This window comes from Rhinolophus sinicus, linkage group LG14 (assembly GCF_036562045.2).
Source record: "Rhinolophus sinicus isolate RSC01 linkage group LG14, ASM3656204v1, whole genome shotgun sequence".
Lineage (NCBI taxonomy): Eukaryota > Metazoa > Chordata > Mammalia > Chiroptera > Rhinolophidae > Rhinolophus > Rhinolophus sinicus.
In genome coordinates, this window is record NC_133763.1 from 26,614,966 (window position 1) to 26,636,754 (window position 21,789).

The 21,789-nt window shown below is 33.6% G+C and overlaps 1 protein-coding gene across 2 annotated transcripts; it reads right to left on the reverse strand.

The window, feature by feature from the left end:
- Nucleotides 1-16,393: 16,393 nt before the first annotated feature.
- Nucleotides 16,394-20,629, reverse strand: PPDPFL (pancreatic progenitor cell differentiation and proliferation factor like). Of its 2 annotated transcripts, XM_019712588.2 has the most exons (5): nucleotides 20,464-20,629; nucleotides 20,044-20,156; nucleotides 18,450-18,527; nucleotides 18,251-18,347; nucleotides 16,394-17,284 (listed from the first exon to the last, which is right to left on the reverse strand). In XM_019712588.2, exons 2-5 carry the CDS (start codon nucleotides 20,096-20,098, stop codon nucleotides 17,272-17,274), a joined length of 243 nt encoding a protein of 80 aa, XP_019568147.1. In that variant the 5' UTR covers nucleotides 20,099-20,156; nucleotides 20,464-20,629; the 3' UTR covers nucleotides 16,394-17,271. The 2 variants fall into 2 exon arrangements, with proteins under 2 accessions (XP_019568147.1, XP_074174894.1); XM_074318793.1 differs by lacking the exon at nucleotides 16,394-17,284 and having other exon boundaries at nucleotides 18,247-18,347; nucleotides 20,464-20,626.
- Between the last annotated feature and the right edge of the window lie 1,160 nt (nucleotides 20,630-21,789).

Consider the following 21,789-nt stretch of genomic DNA (forward strand, 5'->3'; position numbering starts at 1 on the left):
AAAGTAAAGTTTAGTGTAAAAGTGAAAAGATTCACAAAGAGATTTGTTTGAGATATATTACACTGGCATAGGGAGGTTTATGCTTTTTAAAATATGCAATGTGAATATTTAGGAATATTGATTTAACTGTTTGATTGGGAATACAAATTTTGAAGACAATTGTTAAATATGAAAACACAGAAATTAATATTTATGTAAGATTTTTTTGTTAAGTTCAGGTTGTTAGTGAAGTGATCTTTGGTGGCTCGTTATCACAGAACTCCAGAGGAGCCATCAATAAACAGAGCATAGCCAATTTATGGTAAGATAATCCTAAAATGCTTAAGAAGAAAGTAAAATGAAGCCATACAAGGAAAACTCCATTAAGTCTGAGCTGCAAGACTAGGCACTATTTAGCCACTGAGTAGCTTGTATTAGTTTGTCAGGGCTACCATAACAAAGTACCACAGACTGGGTGGCTTAAACAACAGAAATGTATTTTGTCACAGTTCTGAAGTTCAGAAATCCAAGATCAAGGTTTCAGCAAGGTTTGTTTCTTTAGCGGCCTCTCTCTTTGGCATGGAGGTAGCCATCTTCTCCCTGTGTCTCCACATGATCTTCCCTCTCTACATATATGTATCCTAATTTTCTCTTTACAAAAGGAAATCACTCATACCAGATTAGGGCCCACTCTAACCATCTCAATTTAACTGCATTACAACTTTAAAGGCACTATTTCCAAATATAGTCACATGCTGGGGTACTTGGGGATTAGGGCTTCAACATATGAATTTTGGAGAGACACAATTCAGTCCATAACAAATGTTATTTCATTTTAGTTTGGGATAAACACAGGGACAATAACCAGACGGATAGCACCAAGACAATTCTACATATAAAAGTAGCCATCTACACTGCCAACTGTAATTTGTACCCCACATAAGTAATATATCAAAGATTAGTACATGTGGTCAGGAGATGTTGTCATCAACATGGGTTTATGTCCTTCCACATGATTTGCGTTTTCCCAACCTCTACAGCAGTGTACACATACATATTTTAAAATAAGAATATACCTTTCAGAAGCATTTCTTTAAAGGCTTGAAAAGTTGTCATCTATTACCCTCAGAAAAGGCAACTCAAAAAGTGATAGCAATTGCCAAGATTACACAAGACCCAAGGGGCTAATAAATTTCAAAGAAGAGAGGACTCTGATGTAAGGAAAAGTGCCATGATTGTGAGATGGCTACAATTAGCTGTGGTAAAAATTAGGAACTACATGGGGTATCAGGATGAAGATCAAAGCATAATGGGAAAAGTTGAATTAAAGGCAAATGTGATGAGAGAATGTCAATGAAGAATCTCCTAGGAAGATGAGGATTAACGACAAAGAAAGAATCCTCAAGGTAACCAGGGAAAAGAAGACAGTAATCTACAAAGGAAAGCCCATCAGATTATCATCTGATTTTTCAGCAGAAAATCTACAAGCCAGGAGGGAGTGGAACCAAATATTATGAGCCAGGAATAACATATGGAGCAAAGATATCCTTTAGATATGAAGGAGGAATAAAGACCTTTCCATACATACAGAAGTTGAGGGAATTTTCTAATACACGACCTGCACTACAAGAAATACTAAAGGAGGCTATTCGACCACCATCAACAAGGACAATTTGTGGCAACCAAAACATAAAAAGGGGGAGAGTAAAGTCCTGAACCGGAATATGGGAATGGAGAAAGTAAGCGTGCTGAAGAAAATCGAATACTCTAAATATCAAACTTTCTTTTACATAAACTTAAGGGTAACCACTCAAAACCATCCAGAACTGAAATATATAATGAAATAAAAGAAGAAACAGAGGGAAACATCATAGAATACCACCACACAGAAATAATAGACAACAACAAAAAGGCAAAGAAACAATGGAGACACAGCCTTACCAGAAAACTAAAGATAGAATGACAGGAAATCCTCACATATCAATAATCACCCTAAATGTAAATGAACCGAACTCACCAATAAAAAGGCACAGAGTAGCAGATTGGATCAAAAAACTAAACCCAACCATATGCTGTCTCCAAGAGAGGCATCTCAGCTACAAGGACAAGCATAGACTCAAAGTGAAAGGGTGGAAATTGACATTCCAAGCAAATGGTCCCCAGAGAAAATCAGGTGTACCCATAATGCTATCAGATGAAACAGACTTCAGGGTGAAAAAGATAACAAGAGACAAAGATGGGCATTTCATAATGGTAAAGGGGACTATAAAACAAGAAGACATAACAGTCATCAATATTTATGCCCCCAACAAGGGAACACCGAAATACAACAAGCAACTACTAACAGAACTAAAGGGAGAAATTGACCAAAACACAATTATATTAGGGGACTTAAATACATCATTGACAGCTATGGATAGATCATCCAAACAGAAAATAAATAACGAAATAGCAGCCCTAAATGACACATTAGATGAAATGGACATAATTCACACTTATAGAGCACTTCATCCTAGAACATCAGACTATGCATTCTTTTCTAGTGTACATGGAATATTCTCAAGGACAGACTATATATTGGAACATAAAACTAGCCTTGGCAAATTTAAGAAGATTGAAATCATACCAAGCATATTCTGTGATCACAAGGCTTTGAAATTGGATTTCAACTACCAAAAGAAAGCAAATATGTGGAGGTTAAACAGCACATATTTTTAAAATTTTCTTCTTTTTTTAAAATTGAAGTTTATTGAGGTGAAATTGTTAATAAAGTTACATAGATTTCAGGTGTACAATTCTGTAATATATCATCCATGTATCACATTGTGTGTTCACCACCCAGAGTCAGTTCTCCTTCCATCCCCATGTACTTGATCCCCTTTACCCTTATCTGCCATCCTCCTCCCCCCTTACCCTCTGGTAACCACTAAACTATTGTCTGTGTCTATGAGTTTTTGTTTCTCATTTGTTTGTCTTGTTCTTGTGTTGTTTTTTATTTACATACCACATATCAGTGAAATCATATGATTCTCTGCTTTTTCAGTCTGAGTTATTTCGCTTAGCATTATAATCTCAAGATCCATCCATGTTGTTACAAATGGTCCTATTTCATCTTTTCTTACTGTCGAATAGTATTCCATTGTGTATATATACCACAACTTCTTTAGCCATTCATCTATCGAAGGACATTTTGGTTGTTTCCACATCTCGGCCACTGAAATAAAGCTGCAATGAACATTGGAGCACACGTGTCTTTATGTATAAATGTTTTCAGATTCTTTGGGTAGATACCCAGGAGAGGGATAGCTGGGTCATATGGTAATTCTATTTTTAATTTTTTAAGGAACCTCCACACTGCCTTCCATAGTGGCTGCACCAATCTGCATTACCACCAACAGTGTATGAGGGTTCCTTTTTCTCCACAACTTTCTAACACTTGTTACTATTTTTCTTGTTGATGATAGCCATTCTAACTGGGGTGAGGTGATATCTCATTGTGGTTTTTATTTGCATTTGTCTGATGATTAGTGATGTTGAGCATTTTTTCATATGTGTATTTGGCATTTGTATGTCCTCTTTGGAGAAATGTCTCTTCAGGTCCTCTGCCCATTTTTCAGTTGGGTTGTTTGTCTTTTTGGTATTGAGTTTAAACAACGTACTTTTAAAGAATGACCGGGTCAAAGAGAAATAAGAGGAGAGATCAAAAGATTCATAGAAACAAATGACAATGAAAATACATCCCACCAAAATTTTGGGATGCAGCGAAAGCAGTTTTAAAAGGGAAATTTTATCATTACAGGCCTATCTCAAAAAATAAGAAAAATCCCAAATAAAGAACCTCAAGTTACACCTTAAAGATCTAGAAAAAGAAGAACAAATGAAACCCAAGGTTATCAGAAGAAAGGAAGTAATAAAAATCAGAGCAGAACTAAATGAAATAAGGAAAAAAAAGACAATAGAAAAAATTAATGTGACAAAGAGCTGGTTCTTTGAAAAGATTAACAAAATTGACAAACCCTTGGCTAGACTCACTAAGATAAAAAGAGAAAAGACACTAATACACAAAATCAGAAATGAAAGAGGGGAAGTTATCACGGTTGTCACAGAAATACAAAGGATCATCCAAGAATTCTATGAAAGACTCTATGACACCCAATTCAATAACCTAGAAGAAATAGACAAGTTCTTAGAAACATATAGTCTTTCAGGCTGAATCACAAAGAGTTGGAAAATCTAAGTAGACCAATCACCAATAAGGATATTTAATCAGTCATCCTAAACATTACCAAAAGCAAAAGTCCGGGACCAGATGGCTTCACTAGTTAATTCTACCAAACATTCAAAGACGATCTAATACCTGTCCTACTCAAACACTTCCATAAAATGGAAGGAGAGACAATACTCCCTAACTCATTTTATGAGGCCAACATTACTTTGATCCCAAAACCTGGTAAGGATAATAAACAAAAAGAAAATTACAGACCAATATCTCTGATGAATACATATGCAAAAATCCTAAACAAAATTCAAACAAATCAAATGCAACGATGTATTAAAAAATTATACATCATGATAAAGTGGGGTTCATTCGAAGGGCACAAAGATGGTTCAACATAAGCAAATTCATCAATGTGACACATCATATAAACAAAATAAAGGACAAAAATCATATGATTAGATTATACCAATTGATGCAGAAAAAGCATTTGACAAGATACAACATCCATTTATGATTAAAACACTTAATAAAATAGGTATAGAAGGAAAATATCTTAATATTATAAAGGCCATATGTGACAAACCCTTAGGTAACATCATAATTAATGGGAAAAAGTTAGACCTTTTGCTCTATGTTCAGGAACACGACAAGCCTGTCCCCTATCACCTCTGCCAGAGCATTCAGGGAAGAGACAGAAATGAAAGGCATCCAAATTGGGAATGAAGAAGTTAGATTGTCACTCTTTGCAGATGACAGGCAGAAAAAGAAGAGAACCATATGATTTCAGTGATCTGCAGCATATAAAACTAAAAACAACATAAGAATAAGACAAGTAAATGAAGAAACAAAAACTCATAGACATCGACAATAGTTTAGGGATTTCCAGAGGGTAAGGGGGGTGGGGGGGCTCTAGAAGAGGGTAACCTGGGTCTAATACATGGTGATGGAGAGACAAGTGACTCTGGGTGGTGAACACACAATGTGAGATATAGATAATGTATTACAAAATTGTACACCTGAAATCCACGTAACCTTACTAACAATTGTCACCCCAATAAACTTTAATTTAAAAAAAATGAAAAAGGAAGAGAGGAAAGTGGATTCCTGAGGTTTCATTGGAAGGGTCTCAGAACAAGGGCCATTATAAGCACTTTTTTAAAAATTAGTTTCAGGTATACAAAACAATGTAATAGTTAAACATTTATCATTTATATCCCTCACACAGTGATAACCCCCGCCGCCCCATCTACTACCCCTCTGACCTTCCATATAGCCATTACATTTCCACTCCCTCTATTCCTAATGCTGTCCTCAACTTCTTGTAAAGATATATATATATATATATATATATATATATATATATATATATATATACACACACACATATATACATATATATATATATAAAATTGTAGTTGACATTCATTATTGTTCAGCTTCAGCTTCAGGTGTACAGTGTAGTGATCTTACTGTTTTTTATTCACACTTCTTTGAAAATAGAAATCTTTAGAACTGAACAGCATCAAATGTACCTATTGGAATATTTCATGTTCAATTAAAGTCATTGAGATATATTCACGGGGACATTTTAAGTCAGAATTTATGCAAATGAGATTAATTTTAAAACTAAAGTGAGTTAGAATAGAATATATTTGGGAAGTTCTGAAATCACTTGGGATATTTAGTATGCAAGGTCATAAAGTTGGATGTAATATAATAAATCTAGGTAACTTTTTAGTCAAGAAAATATTTATAAGAGTTTAATGATGAACTTCTTTTTCTTTGTCAATGTTTTAAGTATTTTTTTTTTAACTTTCATTTGCATTTATCTTCAGGTAAAATTGTCATCTTAAGTATGTACCTATGAGCAAGCTTCAAGTGGTGATTGACCTCAATTGTAATTGTCCCCTGTTAGCCATTAATTATTAAGGACATCAGGTTATGGAGAAATAAGAACTCATTCTGAGTCACACACACACAGACACACACACACACACACACACACACACACACACACACACACCTTCCATTCACAGAAGCACTGAGCTTGAAATAATACAGATTGATTCAGATAAAATCAATTACTTATAAAATAATGTTAAAAACTGATCATTCAATTCCCACTGTATAAAACAATCGCAATAATAAAACCAATGCTGTACATCCAGTTACAACAACAGATGAAGCATGACATTTTTTACAGGCCAAAGTATAAACAGAGGTGAAATTACAAGAGTTTGGGAAAGGGAAGATGAGAAAAATAGATGAGCTGTCTGCTATGTCATTCTGGAATGTTGACACGCAGGCATCCAGTCACATAGGCATACACTCAACTTTAAGAGAATACTTAGGCTCTTAAGTTATAAAAATCAAGACATTCTTCTCCTTCTCATTTGGACAGATAGGATTTCTGAGACTGTTTTAGAGTATCTCATAATAATCTGTTACCACTTGGTTCACCAAACTGTAGTAAATGTAAAACAGAGCAGTCAACACCTATAAAGGAAGAGGAAATAGTTGTGATGGACACACATGGGAAAACAAAACCTTTCAACTCGCTATTGTTTGTACTGATTTTAGAGGCCTGATGACTCAGTACTTGTGCAACAAGCATAGATATACTGTTTCACACAGGATGTTTATTCAGTGCATGTTATATCCCAGCCATTGTGTTAACACACATAAAACAGTGGGTAAGATAGGCAAGGTCTCTCTTTTCAAGAGGACTATACTGTAGTTTGACTGAGACACTGATCAAGTCATATAAAACAAAGCAATGCATTAGAAAATTATGTGGATGATGTAATTAATGTTTGATGAGTGATTTTACTTGGGTGTTTGGGGAAATTCTCAGAGAAGGTAAACATTTGAACCAAAGTCTGAAGTGAAAAGGGAGACAATCCTATGAAAATCTTGGGGCAAAGCCTGATAAACACTACCTGGACGAAGGGGAAGAATGAGAGATGAGGGGGATTGGATTTTATTTTATATGCAGTGAAAAGCCTTAAGAGATTTTTGATAAAAAGATGATCAAATTTTATTGATATTTAAAAATGATCTCTTTGGTTTTGGAAGTAGAACAGATAGGATTTGCACATGAATGTGATGTCATCCAAAAAAGTGAGTTTGTCAATTCTCCCTCACTCCTCTCTGGCAGTCTCTAGCCTTATGGAGAGCTCTGATTTGATTCTTAGATTCTCAAATGCTTTCTATGTAATTGGTAATGTACTGGGGAAAAGTGACATCAAATGTCATTTCTGTTTTTTCATCTTAGATCTTGACTCTGCAATAGTTCCTTTCTTTGTAGTTCCCTAACGTTTTCTAATTCATGACATTTTAATTTTTTCCAGTTTTTCTAGTTGTATTCAACAGAGCCATTGGTCCCCATTACATATTTGACTATTTATTATGTTTATTATCATATAAAAATGCAAACAAAAACCAAATATGTATAAAAATATATAACTTATGAGTTCAGGTTAGTGACACAGTAAATGATTATGGTATCCAATTTCGACTGATTCTGCCTTTATAAAGTCAGGTTGCATAATGCATTATCAATGATAAATAAACACTGCAAATAATAAATACACTTGATAGATTAGGCTGCATTAAGATTAATAATTGTTCTTAGAAACAGACAATGTAGAAAGTGAAAAGATAAGTGACAAACTTGGAGAGATATTTGGATATTAAATAACAGACATAAAATTAGTATTCATCATACTATGAGAACATTAATAAATAGTAATAATAATAACTTATTAGAAAAATGAAGAGGGCTGGCCCAGTGGCTCAGGTGGACCATGCTCCTAACACTGAGCACCATGCTCCTAACACTGAGGTCACTGGCTCGATTCCCACATGGGCCAGTGAGCTGCACCCTCTACAGCTGAGATTGTGAACAACAGCTCTCCCTGGAGCTGGGCTGCTATGAGCAGCTGGAGGTTGGTGTGAGCTGTCGTGGGCTGCTGTGTGCTCCCGTGGGCTACCGTGTACTGGCATGAGTCGCCTATGGCCAGCGTGAGTCGCAGGCAGCCCTCGTGAGCAGCCAGCAGCCGTTGAGAGCTGCCGTGAGCTGCTGTGAGCAGCTGACCAACAACCAGTGACCGACTGCCTCAGCTGGGGGTAGCACAATGGTCATAATAGCAGCATGGGCCAAGGAGCTGTGTCCTACACAACTAGACTGAGAAATAATGGCATGAATCTGAGTGGGTAGGAAGAGATGGAAGAAAGGGGGAAAAAAAAAAGAAAAATGAGCAAAGGAAACAAGCAAACATTTTAGAAGAGCAAACACAAATGGCCCTAAATTATATGAAGATACACACATTATTAGTAATCACACAAATGCAAATTGAAGTTAAAATGAAATACCATTATATATCCATTTAATTGGGGAAAAAAGTTATCAGAGAGCTTAAAGAAAAAAAGTCATTGAAAAGTGAGGCAACAGAAACTCAGCTGTGGCTGATAAAAATATTATTCACAACAATAACTTTGGAAAATAAATTCACATACTTATTAAAATGAGAATGTATAAACATATGGCTTAGCTATTTTGCATACACAAGAACACACACACACACACACACACACACATACACATACACAGACTGACAATTAAGTTTGCAAACTTGTTGCAACAATATTACTAACCTGTTTTGATATCAGAGGGATTATTCATTATGAATTTGTATATTAGAAAATTCCCTCAGCTTCTGTATGTCTGGAAAGGTCTTTATTCCTCCTTCATATCTAAAGGATATCTTTGCTGGATATATTATTGTTGGCTCATAATTTGTCTCTTTCAATAGTTTGAATATTTGGTTCAACTCCCTCCTGGCTTGTAGAGTTTCTGCTGAAAAATCTGATGATAATCTAATAGGCTTTCCTTTGTAAGTTATCGTCTTCTTTTCCCTGGCTGCCTTGAGGATTCTTTCTTTGTTTTTGATTTTTTACAGCTTCAATACAATGTGCCTTGGAGAAGGCCTGTTGGGATTGAGGTAATTAGGTGCTTTATTTACTTCTTGGCTTCGAGGATCCAGTTCTGTCCACAAGTTTGGGAAATTCTCATCAACAATTTGTTTGAATATATTCTCTGTTCCCTTCTCTCTTTCTTCTCCTTCTGGTATGCCCATTATTCTTAAATTGCTCTTTCTGATGTCGGAAAGTTTTTGTAGAGTTGTTTCATTTCTTTTAAGTCTCAAGTCTCTTTCTTGTTCCATCTGTGTAATTTCCAGGTTTCTATCTTCGATGTCACTGACGCTTTCCTCCATCTGGTCAACTCTACTACTTAAGCTGGTTATTTCATTCTTAATTTCTTCTATTGAGCACTTAATCTCCAGAAATTCTATTTGGTTCCTTTTTAAAATTTCAATCACTTTCGTAAAATGCTCATGTTGTTCTTTGATTGTGTTTCTGAATTCATTAAACTGTCTTTCTGTGTTTTCTTGCATCTCGTTGAGTTTTTTCAGAACTGCAATTTTGAATTCCCTGTCATTTAAGTCACATATTTCCATATCTTTAAGTTCCTTTTCTGGAGACTTTTCACTTTCTTTTTGAGCTGTCTTGTTGGCTTGGTTATTCATGACGATTACTGATTTATTATTTCTCTTCCTAGACATCTACAGGAGTGGCTTCTGCAATAGGTTGATAGGAAGAGGTCTTTCTTTTGTTTTCTAGTACTTGTTGGTAGAATGTTTTATTTTCTCTCTGACTGCAGCCTCTCTGACTGCTTAGCATAGTCAGCACATATCTCCACTCTCACTAATTCTCTTTAACTACAATGATTTAATTTATGTACTGCTATTTTTGAAAACTTAAAAACATATTTTAATATTATAGGGCAGTTTTCTATACTTATTTTGACCGTCAGAGTGCTGTCACAGAATCACTATATATATATATATATATATATATATATATATATATATATATATATCCAAAAAAATATATACACATTTTAAGAAAGGGAAAAAAACTGTATTAAAATTACGCTGTATTAAAAAACTGTATTAAAATTACACTGATGGTAACCACTTTGAGAACCTCTTGTAATTGCAGAAGTCAGACATAACTTGTATTCACTTTTGTTATTGGTATATATTGAGTATTACAATTTTAATACAGTTTTTTCCTTTCTTAAAATTTGTATACTTTTTTTGGCACCCTCTGTTCGCGTGTGTGCCATGTATGTATTCAGATAACCATAATATGTATTTTATATGACAGGTAAACAATAGCGATAAATTAAGGAAAACTATCTTTCTTTTAGATTGCATTTATCTTTAACATAGGTCAAGAACTGTAAAATAAGAGATGCATTTTAATTTAAAATTAGCAGTTTTATGTAATCATTAACATTTGAGGATGTAGAAGAAAACTAGTTATAGAATGAAAAATCTTTCCAAACTTCACCTCTTCCTCCAATCTGTGAAGTCAATTGATTATGCATGTTCATCTCCTAACCATTTCAGATTTGAAATAACTTCTCTGTATTACATGATTTTATTTCCAGAATCACTCATATGCTCTCTCAGGCAAATTAAGCTTTTTACACTTACAAATACAACCACAGCTAAACATAATAGCTTGTTTCCTGAGATTGGCAATTGCAAAGAGAATGGTTGCAGGTTGCCAGTCAAATAAAGCATTACTCTCCCTATCAGATACAATTCACCAGGGGCACTTAATAGAGAATGAGATTTTTAGGCCTTAGCCCAGGACCATTGATTTAGGATTTCTGGAGATGGAGCCCTGCTATTTGCATTTTATCAAACTCCCACATGATTTTTAGGCACACCAAATTTTGAGAATCACAGAGCTGTAGCTTTGCTAAAATAAATTGCTATCTTTTTTGGTAATAACCAAGGCTCTTTCAGAGTTGTTATACTGTTGTAATACACTTCTCCTTTCTCTCCAGTATGTGTCATTTTAATTATTTAGTGATGAGGCAGAAAAAGAGTTAATAAAAGTGAGCCCAAAGAGGGACTGCCCAGGCCTGCATCCCCTCCCCAGTGGAATCCCCTATAGATAAATTAAGCTGTCCAAACACGTTAGAAAGAGGAGCTAAGACCCTAACTGGAGTGATCTAGTTGTAATGCCTGTGCAAACTGCTGAATCCTGCCCATTATTTGAACTCCAGCCTCTTTATATAATAATATAATTAAAATGGAATGGACATTATAGCTTGGCCCCCCTGTGGGTTTTTCTGTATATATTCTGGGTAAGAACATACACAGAAAGAAATTAATTATATAACCAACATATGTCAATCAAATGACCTCAGTCTACACGTCAAATGTCCTGAGTTTGGATGTCATATCTCTTGCTGTAAGAAAATTTACCTGCCCTTTCCTATATAAAAAAAAAGCTAACCTGAAGTTCGGTGCAGTTGTCTGCAGCAGTCTGCTTGAGAGTCTGCCCCCGGCAGCTCTGCTGGTGTTTCTCTTAAATAAACTTTCTAACTTCTGTTTCTTTTGAGTCTTGTGAATCCTTTCACATTCTGTGAAGGACCAGGGGTGTCCAAAGACAAAGCATTAGAGAAGTTGTCACTGCCATTTGAAGAAACACGAAGTGTTTCACCTAAACACTAGAAATGGAATGATTAGCTAGAAAAATATTTGACACATTGAAATTCAGTGTTTTCTGGAATTTTGAAAGGAGAAACTATGGAATAGTATTAAAAGGTGGTTTTCAAAAGGAAAATACTTGTTGATTGAATTGAAATTAAGTGGCTAGTTACATATTGGTTAAATTTTTAGAATATATTTAAGTAAATTAATTCACCTCTGTAGATTCCCAAATTCTTTTTCCAGTACCACAATGCTGCTTTGAATGAAATCTGCTTTCAGTTTTGGATCTTACTCCTGTGGTGTCCAGAATTCAGGACCAAATTGAGCTCTCATATTCACCATCAGACTCAAATGTGCTTCTACCTCAAGGACTGTGATGAACAGAAACCAAATATGATAAAGCCAGAAGGATATTTTCTGCAAAATAAAGAGAACAATATGCTCTCCTTCCAAAATATTAAGCCGCATCAACTGCAACAGAAAATAAATGAATATGTAAAGTCCATCTAGGATGACAAAGAACAAAGTAGTATGATCAGTTTACTTTGTGGGGTTTATCTGTCTTTACTTTTCACAGTGAAATTTAGCTTGAGATTTAAATATGGATAGCTCATTAATGTACTTTTTAAGATTGCACAAATATTTTCAAGAGTAGTTTATTTGAAAGCAGTGTTTGTCACTCTTCCTTGCAAAGCAATTTCAAAATCCTAATCTTTGTAGTGACTTGACATACAAATAATAGTTCCAGTAACCATTCACTAATTTGAAAATCTCTACTAGGATAAAAAAAGGATAAAATATCTATGAAGCTCACATTCCAGTTGGCTGTTAATAAAATAATCACTATAGTACAAGGTTTAACATATTTTGGGTTTACAACCTGGAGGCAAATAAATTTCAATATATCTAATTAAAAATGAAGCAAAACTTGTATATCCCATTTATTTAGATAAAACTATAAAGAAAATGCAAATCATTTTTTCTGAATAAATGAAATAAATATTTGGTTATAAAGATTTTAATTAAAATGTATTTAAAGCTTTAATAAAAGTTGTTTGAGGTACCATATTAGAAGCACATTATATTTTTTCACCCCCTCAACCTTTTGGAAGCCAAATAATTATACTGTAATAAGAGAAACCTTTTCAGACACCAGAACTGAAATAGATTCTTTCTATAAACTATTGAGGAAGGAGAGTAACTGTGTAGTACTCTCGTTTTCTTGTTCCTTGATATGAAATAGTTTCAAGACAAATTTTTGAAAAGAAATTAGAAAAGAATCTTTAAAACAATAGACATTTGTTTATCCATTTGGTATGAGAGATAGGAATAACATGATAAGGTGAAACTTACTTACCTTGTTAGTTTAGAAAATTATTTCAGGAACTGGAGATGGTTGTGAAGCTGTGCCCCACAGGACTCAAGGCATTCATGAGAACTGTGAGAGATGACGGGTGACTTTACATGCATGCTATTATGCAGTGTGATTTTGGACAATTTATACGTCACTATGAGGGATTTTCAGTAGAGCAGGCATAACTCCAAACCTCACCATTTCTCATCCTGGGTTTCGTTGGAAACAAACCAAACACTGTAGACAATTTGACCTCCACTGGAAAATGACAACGGTGTAACAGGAGACTGGATATACTTACGTAAAGCATGGTAAATTGCACTGGCTATTTTTTCTGCCTAGAGTACTTTCCACAAAATTGACTGCTTTCCCTGTCATGACTCAGACTCCATGCCATCTTTTCAATGAGTCCTTCCCGAACTACATCAATTAAACAGATTTCCCTCAACCTGTTCTATCTCAATCGCTCCAACAAAATACTTTGTTTTATTTGCTTTACAGCACATATCACTGTTTGAAAAATGTTTTCTTTACTAATTTAGTGTTTAATCTTCTTTACTGGAATGTAACACTTTTTGGGAGAGTGATCAATTCTAGCTAAAAAACCACTATCATTCATTGACAAATACCTGTTGATGTCTCAGAATCTAGGTGTAAAATGTTGAGCAAAGCAGACATGACACTTGCCCTCATGTATTTTATAGTGCCCTGGAGAAAACAAATAACTAGACAAACAAATGTAAAATTATAACTGATAAATGCTAGGAAGGAGAGAAACATGGGCTATGAGAGCCTATAATAAAAAAATCTAATTTAGTTAAGTAGATCAAAGTTTTCTCTGAAAAAGAGACTTTTGAGCCAAGATTTAAAACATGAGTAGATATTAAGTGAAGAGTCTAAGCTGAGTGAACAGCCTGTTGAAAGACCCTGTGGCAAGAGGGAAGATGATGTACAGAAGGGAGTGAAAGAAGGGTGATGTACGTAGCTGGCACACAGGACCGGGGAAGGGAGACGAGATACAAGAACAAATTATAGAGATCTGCATTGAGTAGAATATGTGGGGATTTGAGAGTTGTAGCTATCCTGAGCAAAATAGAATTTTTGAATGTTGTGTGTTTGTGTATTTGTGTGTTCACCGGAGAATATTAACAGATTTGTGCTTTGTACAGATGATTGTGACTAATCTGAAGGGGACATTCAAATGATGAGATCTAAAAAGAGGTGTATGGATGTCGTGGCAGTATCCCTCAGGAGAACTGGTAAAAGTTGGGATTCAGGTATAGCTGATGGGAAAGGAAATATAAGTAGTATGCAGATTTAAGAAATATAAAGCAATAAAATTGAAAGGACTTGGTATTTGATTAGCTATAAAAGATATAAAGGATAGCTTGATGCCTGTTTGAGCTGATGAATTGTGTAGAAGCCATTCTCTGAGAGAGAAACTACAAGGAGATATTGTGAGGTATTAGATCATGAGCGGGGTTTTGACCTATTCAGTTATAGGATGTTATTGGGAGGTTGGATAAATTATGATTCTTTATTTTTCTTGAATTTCTATGGGTTAGAAATTTAGCTCTACTCAATTCAACCTGAGCAATTGATTTCCATCTCCTTAATAGTCAAATAGAATTCTGCAATTTTGTTTCCTACACCCTAACTTCTAAATAATGTATGAAGCCTTAAATTTCAGCTAGAAGAATTTTACTCTAGTGAAAACCGATGCATTGGCTGTCGCTGGTTTTATCTATAAATCAATAACTCGGAACCTGCTATCAAAATAATGTCTCAGTAAAATTAGTAGAATCTCAACATATAATTTCACAGAATCTGAGCAGAAATTGTCAAAACCTTGTTACATTTAATGCAGACATCATAGCTAAATCAAATAACATTTTATATCAGATTAGAATGATCATAGCAGATTTCAAGTAAGAGTTCTGATACCTCTCTAACATATTTAGCCTATATTATTCACTATGTACCCAATCGGCAGCAGAGCTGGGCAAGAAATATTTTAATAAGAGTTATGTTAAGACCTGTGTGATGTACTTTTTAAAGACAGCCCTAAAGTATCTGAACTGTAGGAAAATTACATTAGAAGCAATTAACTAGAATATACCTAGAAGACATTTTGTTCTTTTTATTTATTTTTATCGTCTTAATTCTGTAGAAACTCTGAGCTAGCACACAGGAATACTTTCAATTTTTAAATCATTTTACAAAAGTTCACATTAACATTACTTTTCAGGAAGATTTCTTATATTATTTTTAGGATATCCATCTCTCTATCTGCCTATCCATCTATCTATCTATCTATCTATCTATCTATCTATCTATCTATCTATCTATCTATCTATCATCTCTATCTATCTTCAATCTAGCCTCACATACATAGGTGTGCATGCATATTAACCACTTTAAAATGCTTAGTTATGTATTATTCATGACATGTTTGATTTAAAATCTTACGTAAAATCCAACTACTTTAAACAATAACTTTCAGCAACAGTAGCACGATTCTAAACTAAGAAGAATTTTGACGATTTTGGGAAATTCATCAAATAACATAAACAAGCAATCTGCTTACACATAGACCAAGGATTTCTGTGAAAAGGAATTTGCTGATAACCTTAAAGGAAAAATAAAATTTCTTAAAATTTACCATTTCGTTTTACCACATTTTTTTCTGTTTAGAAAAATATCAATCTTTAATCAATGTCATTTAATTTTAGACTAAAGCCAAGTGAGATATACAGTCCAAAATTTAATTGGCCTCTACAAATATATAAAAATTATAAACGCAAGCAACCACCAGATAAGGAATATGTAAACAATGATATGCTATTGAGCCAAAGTGATATTTGAGTCCCTTCATTGACAGCAAGTGATAGAGGGCCACAAAATTAAAGGAATGCGTGTGCCATTTGGAAAGAGTAGTAAATGGTCAGTAGTGTCCATCACTGAGAATAAACAGTCTTGATATTTTTTCATGGTTATATGGTTGGATAAGAAGACAGTTTTACTAATAAGCAATCATGTGTGCTCTACAGGATGTTTAATGCAATGCCAGCCACAAAACACTGTAGTGATATCTACCTTTGAGTGAGTTCAGTATTTCTAATTTCTAAGCATATCATCTTATATTGAAAAATATTTGCAAGCAGTATATAAAAACTTTAAAATTGAAACTCATTAAGTATTTTCTAACCAATATTGAAGAAAGTAGAAATATTTTACCCAATGTAGGAAATATTCACGTTCAGAAAGTTTTTTTTCCAGTGCTCTTTTTTAATACATTTAAGTATTCTCTAATTATACACAAAATTGGTTGCATCAAAATTTGAGAAGATACAGAAAAAATGTAAAGAAGAAAATGAAAATCACCCATAATCCCATCTCCAGAAATAACCACCATTACTATTATGTTGTATTACCTTTTAGTAGTTTTACTAAATAATAGTCTTATGCATATATTCCTTTTAACTAAAACCACAATATATATAGATTATCCTGTTTTTTTCACTGAACTTTGCATCATTTTAATTTTCTGTGTTGCTAAATATAGTTTAAAATCATGAATTTTAAAGTCTACACAATAACCAATTCGTTAGATGTGCAATAACGTATGTAATAGATAATGGGTATGTTTGCTATTTCCAATGTTCATTATTAAAAGTAAAAATTTTGCAACTCTTTTACATGTTTGAATCCAATGGACTTTAAACCATTATGTTAGGCATCCATGCTTCAGTTTTAAGGCATAATAAATAACTGACATAAAGCAAGTCTTGCAAGTTTTTTGAAAATTAAAAAAAATAATTTTGAAATATTTTTTGGAAAATAATATGGATAATGAAAAGGTTACTACATTTGAAGACTCATTACTTTAAAAGGGCACGTGTTTCTCAAAACATGCTTTACTAATATTCTCCATGAACCTGATGGCATTTACAGCTATTGTCTTAGTATTGAAGAAAATGTCTGAACTTTTATGGGTGGCTTCCGTGATCTTGTCTAATAAATAAGATCTTGGGCAGGTTTTGTCTTCTTAAATGGAGAAGAGTCATCTGGAATAGCTTGAGTGCTGAAAGGTGTAGTTCACATTTTTAGCACTTCAGCAGGTGCAGTCATTTTGATTGTTAGACTCAACAATTAGTGCTGTATAAAATAAACAGTTGTTAAACTCAAGATCTATCCATGTTGTCACAAATGGCACTGTTTCATATTTCCTATGATGAGTAATATTTCTTAGCTGAGTAATATTCCATTGTATATATGTACACACACACAATGCAATATATAGATGTCATATTATAGAATTGTACAGTTGAAACCTACATAATTTTATTAACCAATGTCACCCCAATAAATTTAATTAAAAAAAGACAGTTTCTACAACAACATTCATTGTATTGCAATACAAAGATGATTAGCTGAGAAATGCTTATCTGTAAGTTAGGTTGCCTTTATAGTCATAAAGTGGAAAATAAGTGAAACATTTACCTAGATAATTCAAATCAATATACTTTATAAAGAGAGTAAAGAGTACATATTTTCAAAAATTAGTCTTATTTAATTGATTCTACTTTAAATTTATTATGTGGAAAATTTATTAAAACTCTTATGTTTTAACACTAGAGTCTATAAATGCCACCATTGTTTATTCTTTTTATTCCATTTAGTAGGTGGTCATTATTAGTAGTACTAGTCATTATCTAAAAAATGAAATAACTCCTTGTAAAAAAACATCAGTGGGACAAAACTAGGTTGTTTAGGACAGCAAGTAGATAGTTATTTGCTTCCTGAAAGTATTAAAAAAGCACATTTAGAACCTTGCCTCTGATTCCCAATCTATCCTCCCAAAACAATGATAAAAATTGTCATATGACTTTTCAATCACACTTTAGTGATAGAATGAGAGTGCTCATGGTCTGACTGATGGTTAACTAGAATGAGGGAGCTACTATTTTCTCCCTCACCATCCCACAAATATTCTTTATATCACAACCTTCATCCTCTTCAAGAAAAAACTATTGTCTTTATTGGTTAACTTAATAATTATGACATGCATTGTTTCATTCACTAGGTAAGAAATATCCTTATCAGAAAAAAGCTGCAACTTACCCACTAGTAGACAGATCTTTTTTTACATTAGAAAGCACAGATTCAGAATGAAAAAAGGAACTAATCCACCAGGTGGAGTCTGCCGCTTCGGGTAACCCTATCAAATAAAACTTTTATTACTCTCTTATAAAACACATTTGAGATATTAAAAACAAAAGAAAATACTGAGGGTGGTGCTGTTAAGAAATAAACCAAATACCTTGCAGGGATTTGTCCTCATCTATGAAGTTAACAGAGTCAGAACCAGTTAGAGAGCTAACTGAAGAAATACTGGCCTCTACGGGGGAAAAAAATAATAATAAATTAACAAATAAATAATAAGCAAGCATACACATATTATTTATTTATCTCTAAACTCTCAAGTCACATAGTTTGAAATCATTTACTTCTGGCTCATGAATTTATGAATTTAATAAATTATTAATCAATTAAAAAATTCTTCCAGAATAAGGTATATTGCATTTTTTATTAATATGGTATATTCTTTTTCATGGTAGACATTCTCTTTCTCTCTCTCTCTACCTCCTCCTATTCCTCCTTCCTCTCTCTCTCTGTCTTTCTGCATGGATACCATACATATAGGTATAGAATTTAAAATGTTATATATGTTGTCAAATTAAAAATCTCAGGAAACACAAAATTAAAAATAAATATGATTGTACCACATTAGATATAGTATGTGTATATATTTACATAACCTAAAAAGCTATCGAATTTAGAAATAAAGGAATTTTTTTTAAATAACAGTTTGTCTTATCATACTTGCATTTGAAACCTGTACATCTTTTAAAAGATCAGAATATAAAAATAACTTCTGTGGATATAATAACACTAAGTAAATAAGCATAGTTTAACTTTGTTGTAAAAAGAATAAATCAATATATATTTCAATATATATTTCTTATGCTACAAACAAACCTTGAAATAAGAGTTTTTTACATGTTGCTGGCATATTTTCAATAAGTGATAATTTGGTTTTCACTTTTATTTAATGAAATTTCTAAATTTTCTTTAAGAAGCTACAATTTTCTATTGAGCTATGAATACTCAGAGATGGATAGATAAAAATAAAACTGGAGTGATAAATGCTGACCTATTATTTATAGCAGCAAATGGAAATTAGAAAATCCCTGAAGCATAGTCATACTGTCCCTGCTTATCTAAGGAATAAATATTATTTTATTTATGTAAAATTGTCATTTTTTTTTAGTTAGTTTATTGGGGTGACAATTATTAGTAAAGTTACATAGATTTCAGGTGTATGATTATATAACACTAAAAAAAACAACAAGACAAACAAATGAAGAAACAAAAACTCATAGTCATAAACAATAGTTTAGGGGTTACTAGAGGGTGAGGGGGGAGGAGGGCTCTAGAAGAGGGTAAACGGGGTCTCATATATGGTGATGGAAAGAGAACTGACTCTGGGTGGTGAACACACAATGTGAAATATAGATAATGTATTACAAAATTGTCAGTAGTTAATGTATCCTGTTAAAGTTATTGAAATTAAACATAATTATGAAATATAAGCTGATTTAACTCATTTATAAGTGTTAATGGTTTCATCCATATAACATAACATACTTAAACAAAGAAATGAGACTTCCTTGATAATATTGATTCAGAGAGGTCTCAAATGGGTTCTATTCCTATTTCCTTCATGATTACAAATGGTTGTCAGTTTTCTCCCTTAAGTTCTGACCAGGTCATGATACATAGGTTACTAATATCCTATAGACATCACCTCAAATAATCCTCTAGGGATATCCTCTAGTGATGATACAACTTACTTCGATAATACTGATTTTTGGCCAGAAGGCAACCAATAGAAGGTACTGATGCCATTGCTTTCCCTGTAAGAGACCACCGGGGAGACTGTGAAGAGCAGTCTGAGAAACAGTGACTGGAAAAGAGAGGTTGATATTAACAACATGGAGTTTCCCTTTTTTCCCATATAAATAATTTTTGCAAACCAAGATAAATTAATACCATGTAATAAATATCTGATAAAAAGAATTAAAAAGTTTACATAAAATTATAATCAAATATACTGCAATAAACAAAAGTGCAATCAATGAGTATATTTATTTGAAAAAGCAAGGAAAAAAATTATGTAAACTACTACCAACAGTGTCCACAACTTATTTCATCTGAAATAAACGTAAAGGTCAGAGAAAAAGTATTAACACAGCCATGATATAGTCACTCACCCAATTGTTTTCTCCAAGTTGTTTTTTTTTTTTTTTTTTAATTAAGATGATTCAAAAATTTTCTCAGAAAATGCACAGTTTGAAACAACCAATTTGTTGTGATCCAGGACAGACTGTGTTTCCCCAGCAGGCCAGGAGACACTGTGCAGTGATTTTGAGTGTGGCCGAGGACTCCTGAGCACACCTTATATTTAGAAGTCTGAAACCTGAGCTGTGGGTGAACAGAGGTGAGTTGGGCACACAGCCAGCCAGAGGAACTTTGGGTAAGCTCTCTGCCCTTGACCATGACAGCATGCCAAGTGGGGCTCCATGCACCAGGGACAAACTTGGCCCAGATGTTGTTTTGCACTTGTCATCTGTAAGGTCACACCTTATGACTGTTACTTTCTACAGGGAAGGAGGTAGTACCCACATATCCTCTCAGCATTGGATACATCACGCATTCTGGGAAAAAGCACCATGCTGGACTCCATAGCAGACACCACAGACATGCTTCAGGCCAGCTGGGGGGATTGGACATACCCACAAATACACTAATGCAAGACAGAGTCACAGGGTCACAGAGAACAATGAAGAACATGAAACACTGAAGAACGATGAGTTAGAAATTCCAGTGAGAATGATACAATACATGAAAGTTATGGGTATAAGTGGAAATTATGTGACTTTATCACACTATATTAATATTATTTATTGATACAAAAGTTAATTTTCTATTCTAATTTTAGTATTATTCCTTATATAAACTAGTCTATCATTTCATAGACTTGGTTTGCCTATGGATCCAATGTTGTTCCTCATTACATTGAGAGAGTTCTCTCGTTTGTTCTTTATTTGGTTAACTATTAGTTTTACCAGCTTAAATCAGCTTTGATAATGTAACATTACTATAAAATTACTCATGTCAGCTAGGTTAAAATTTATTCAAAACATTTATTTTAGTATGCCATTATGGATCTCCACCTGGTTATGGCTCCTTTATGTTGCTAGTATTATTTAATTTTGCTTTTTCTCATTTTTTCTTTATTAGTTTTGCTGGAGGTTTCTTGTTAAGTTAAAGAACTTTATTAAATTAGTTCTTTCAAAGAACTATTTGTTTCTTTCTTTTGTTTCTTGGTCTTAAATTTCATTATTATCATTAATATTTTTTAATTAAAGTTTATTGAGGTGACAATGGTTAATAAGGTTACATAGGTTTCAGGTGTACAATTCTGTAATGCATCATCTACATATCAAATTGTGTGTTCACCACCCAGAGTCAGTTAAATAAAGGAAAAAGAAAAACCTCATAGACACAAACAATAGTTTAGTGGTTACCGGAGGATA

Bases quoted from the DNA above. Each gene is read 5' to 3' on its own strand.
- PPDPFL (XM_019712588.2), bottom strand. From the start codon at position 20,098: ATGGCATCAGTACCTTCTATTGGTTGCCTTCTGGCCAAAAATCAGTAT. The intron at 18,528-20,043 runs GTAAGTTGTATC...TTTCCCCCGTAG, and splicing joins CAAAAATCAGTATTATCGAA to AGGCCAGTATTTCTTCAGTT. The intron at 18,348-18,449 runs GTATTTGGTTTA...TTTATTTGATAG, and splicing joins TGAGGACAAATCCCTGCAAG to GGTTACCCGAAGCGGCAGAC.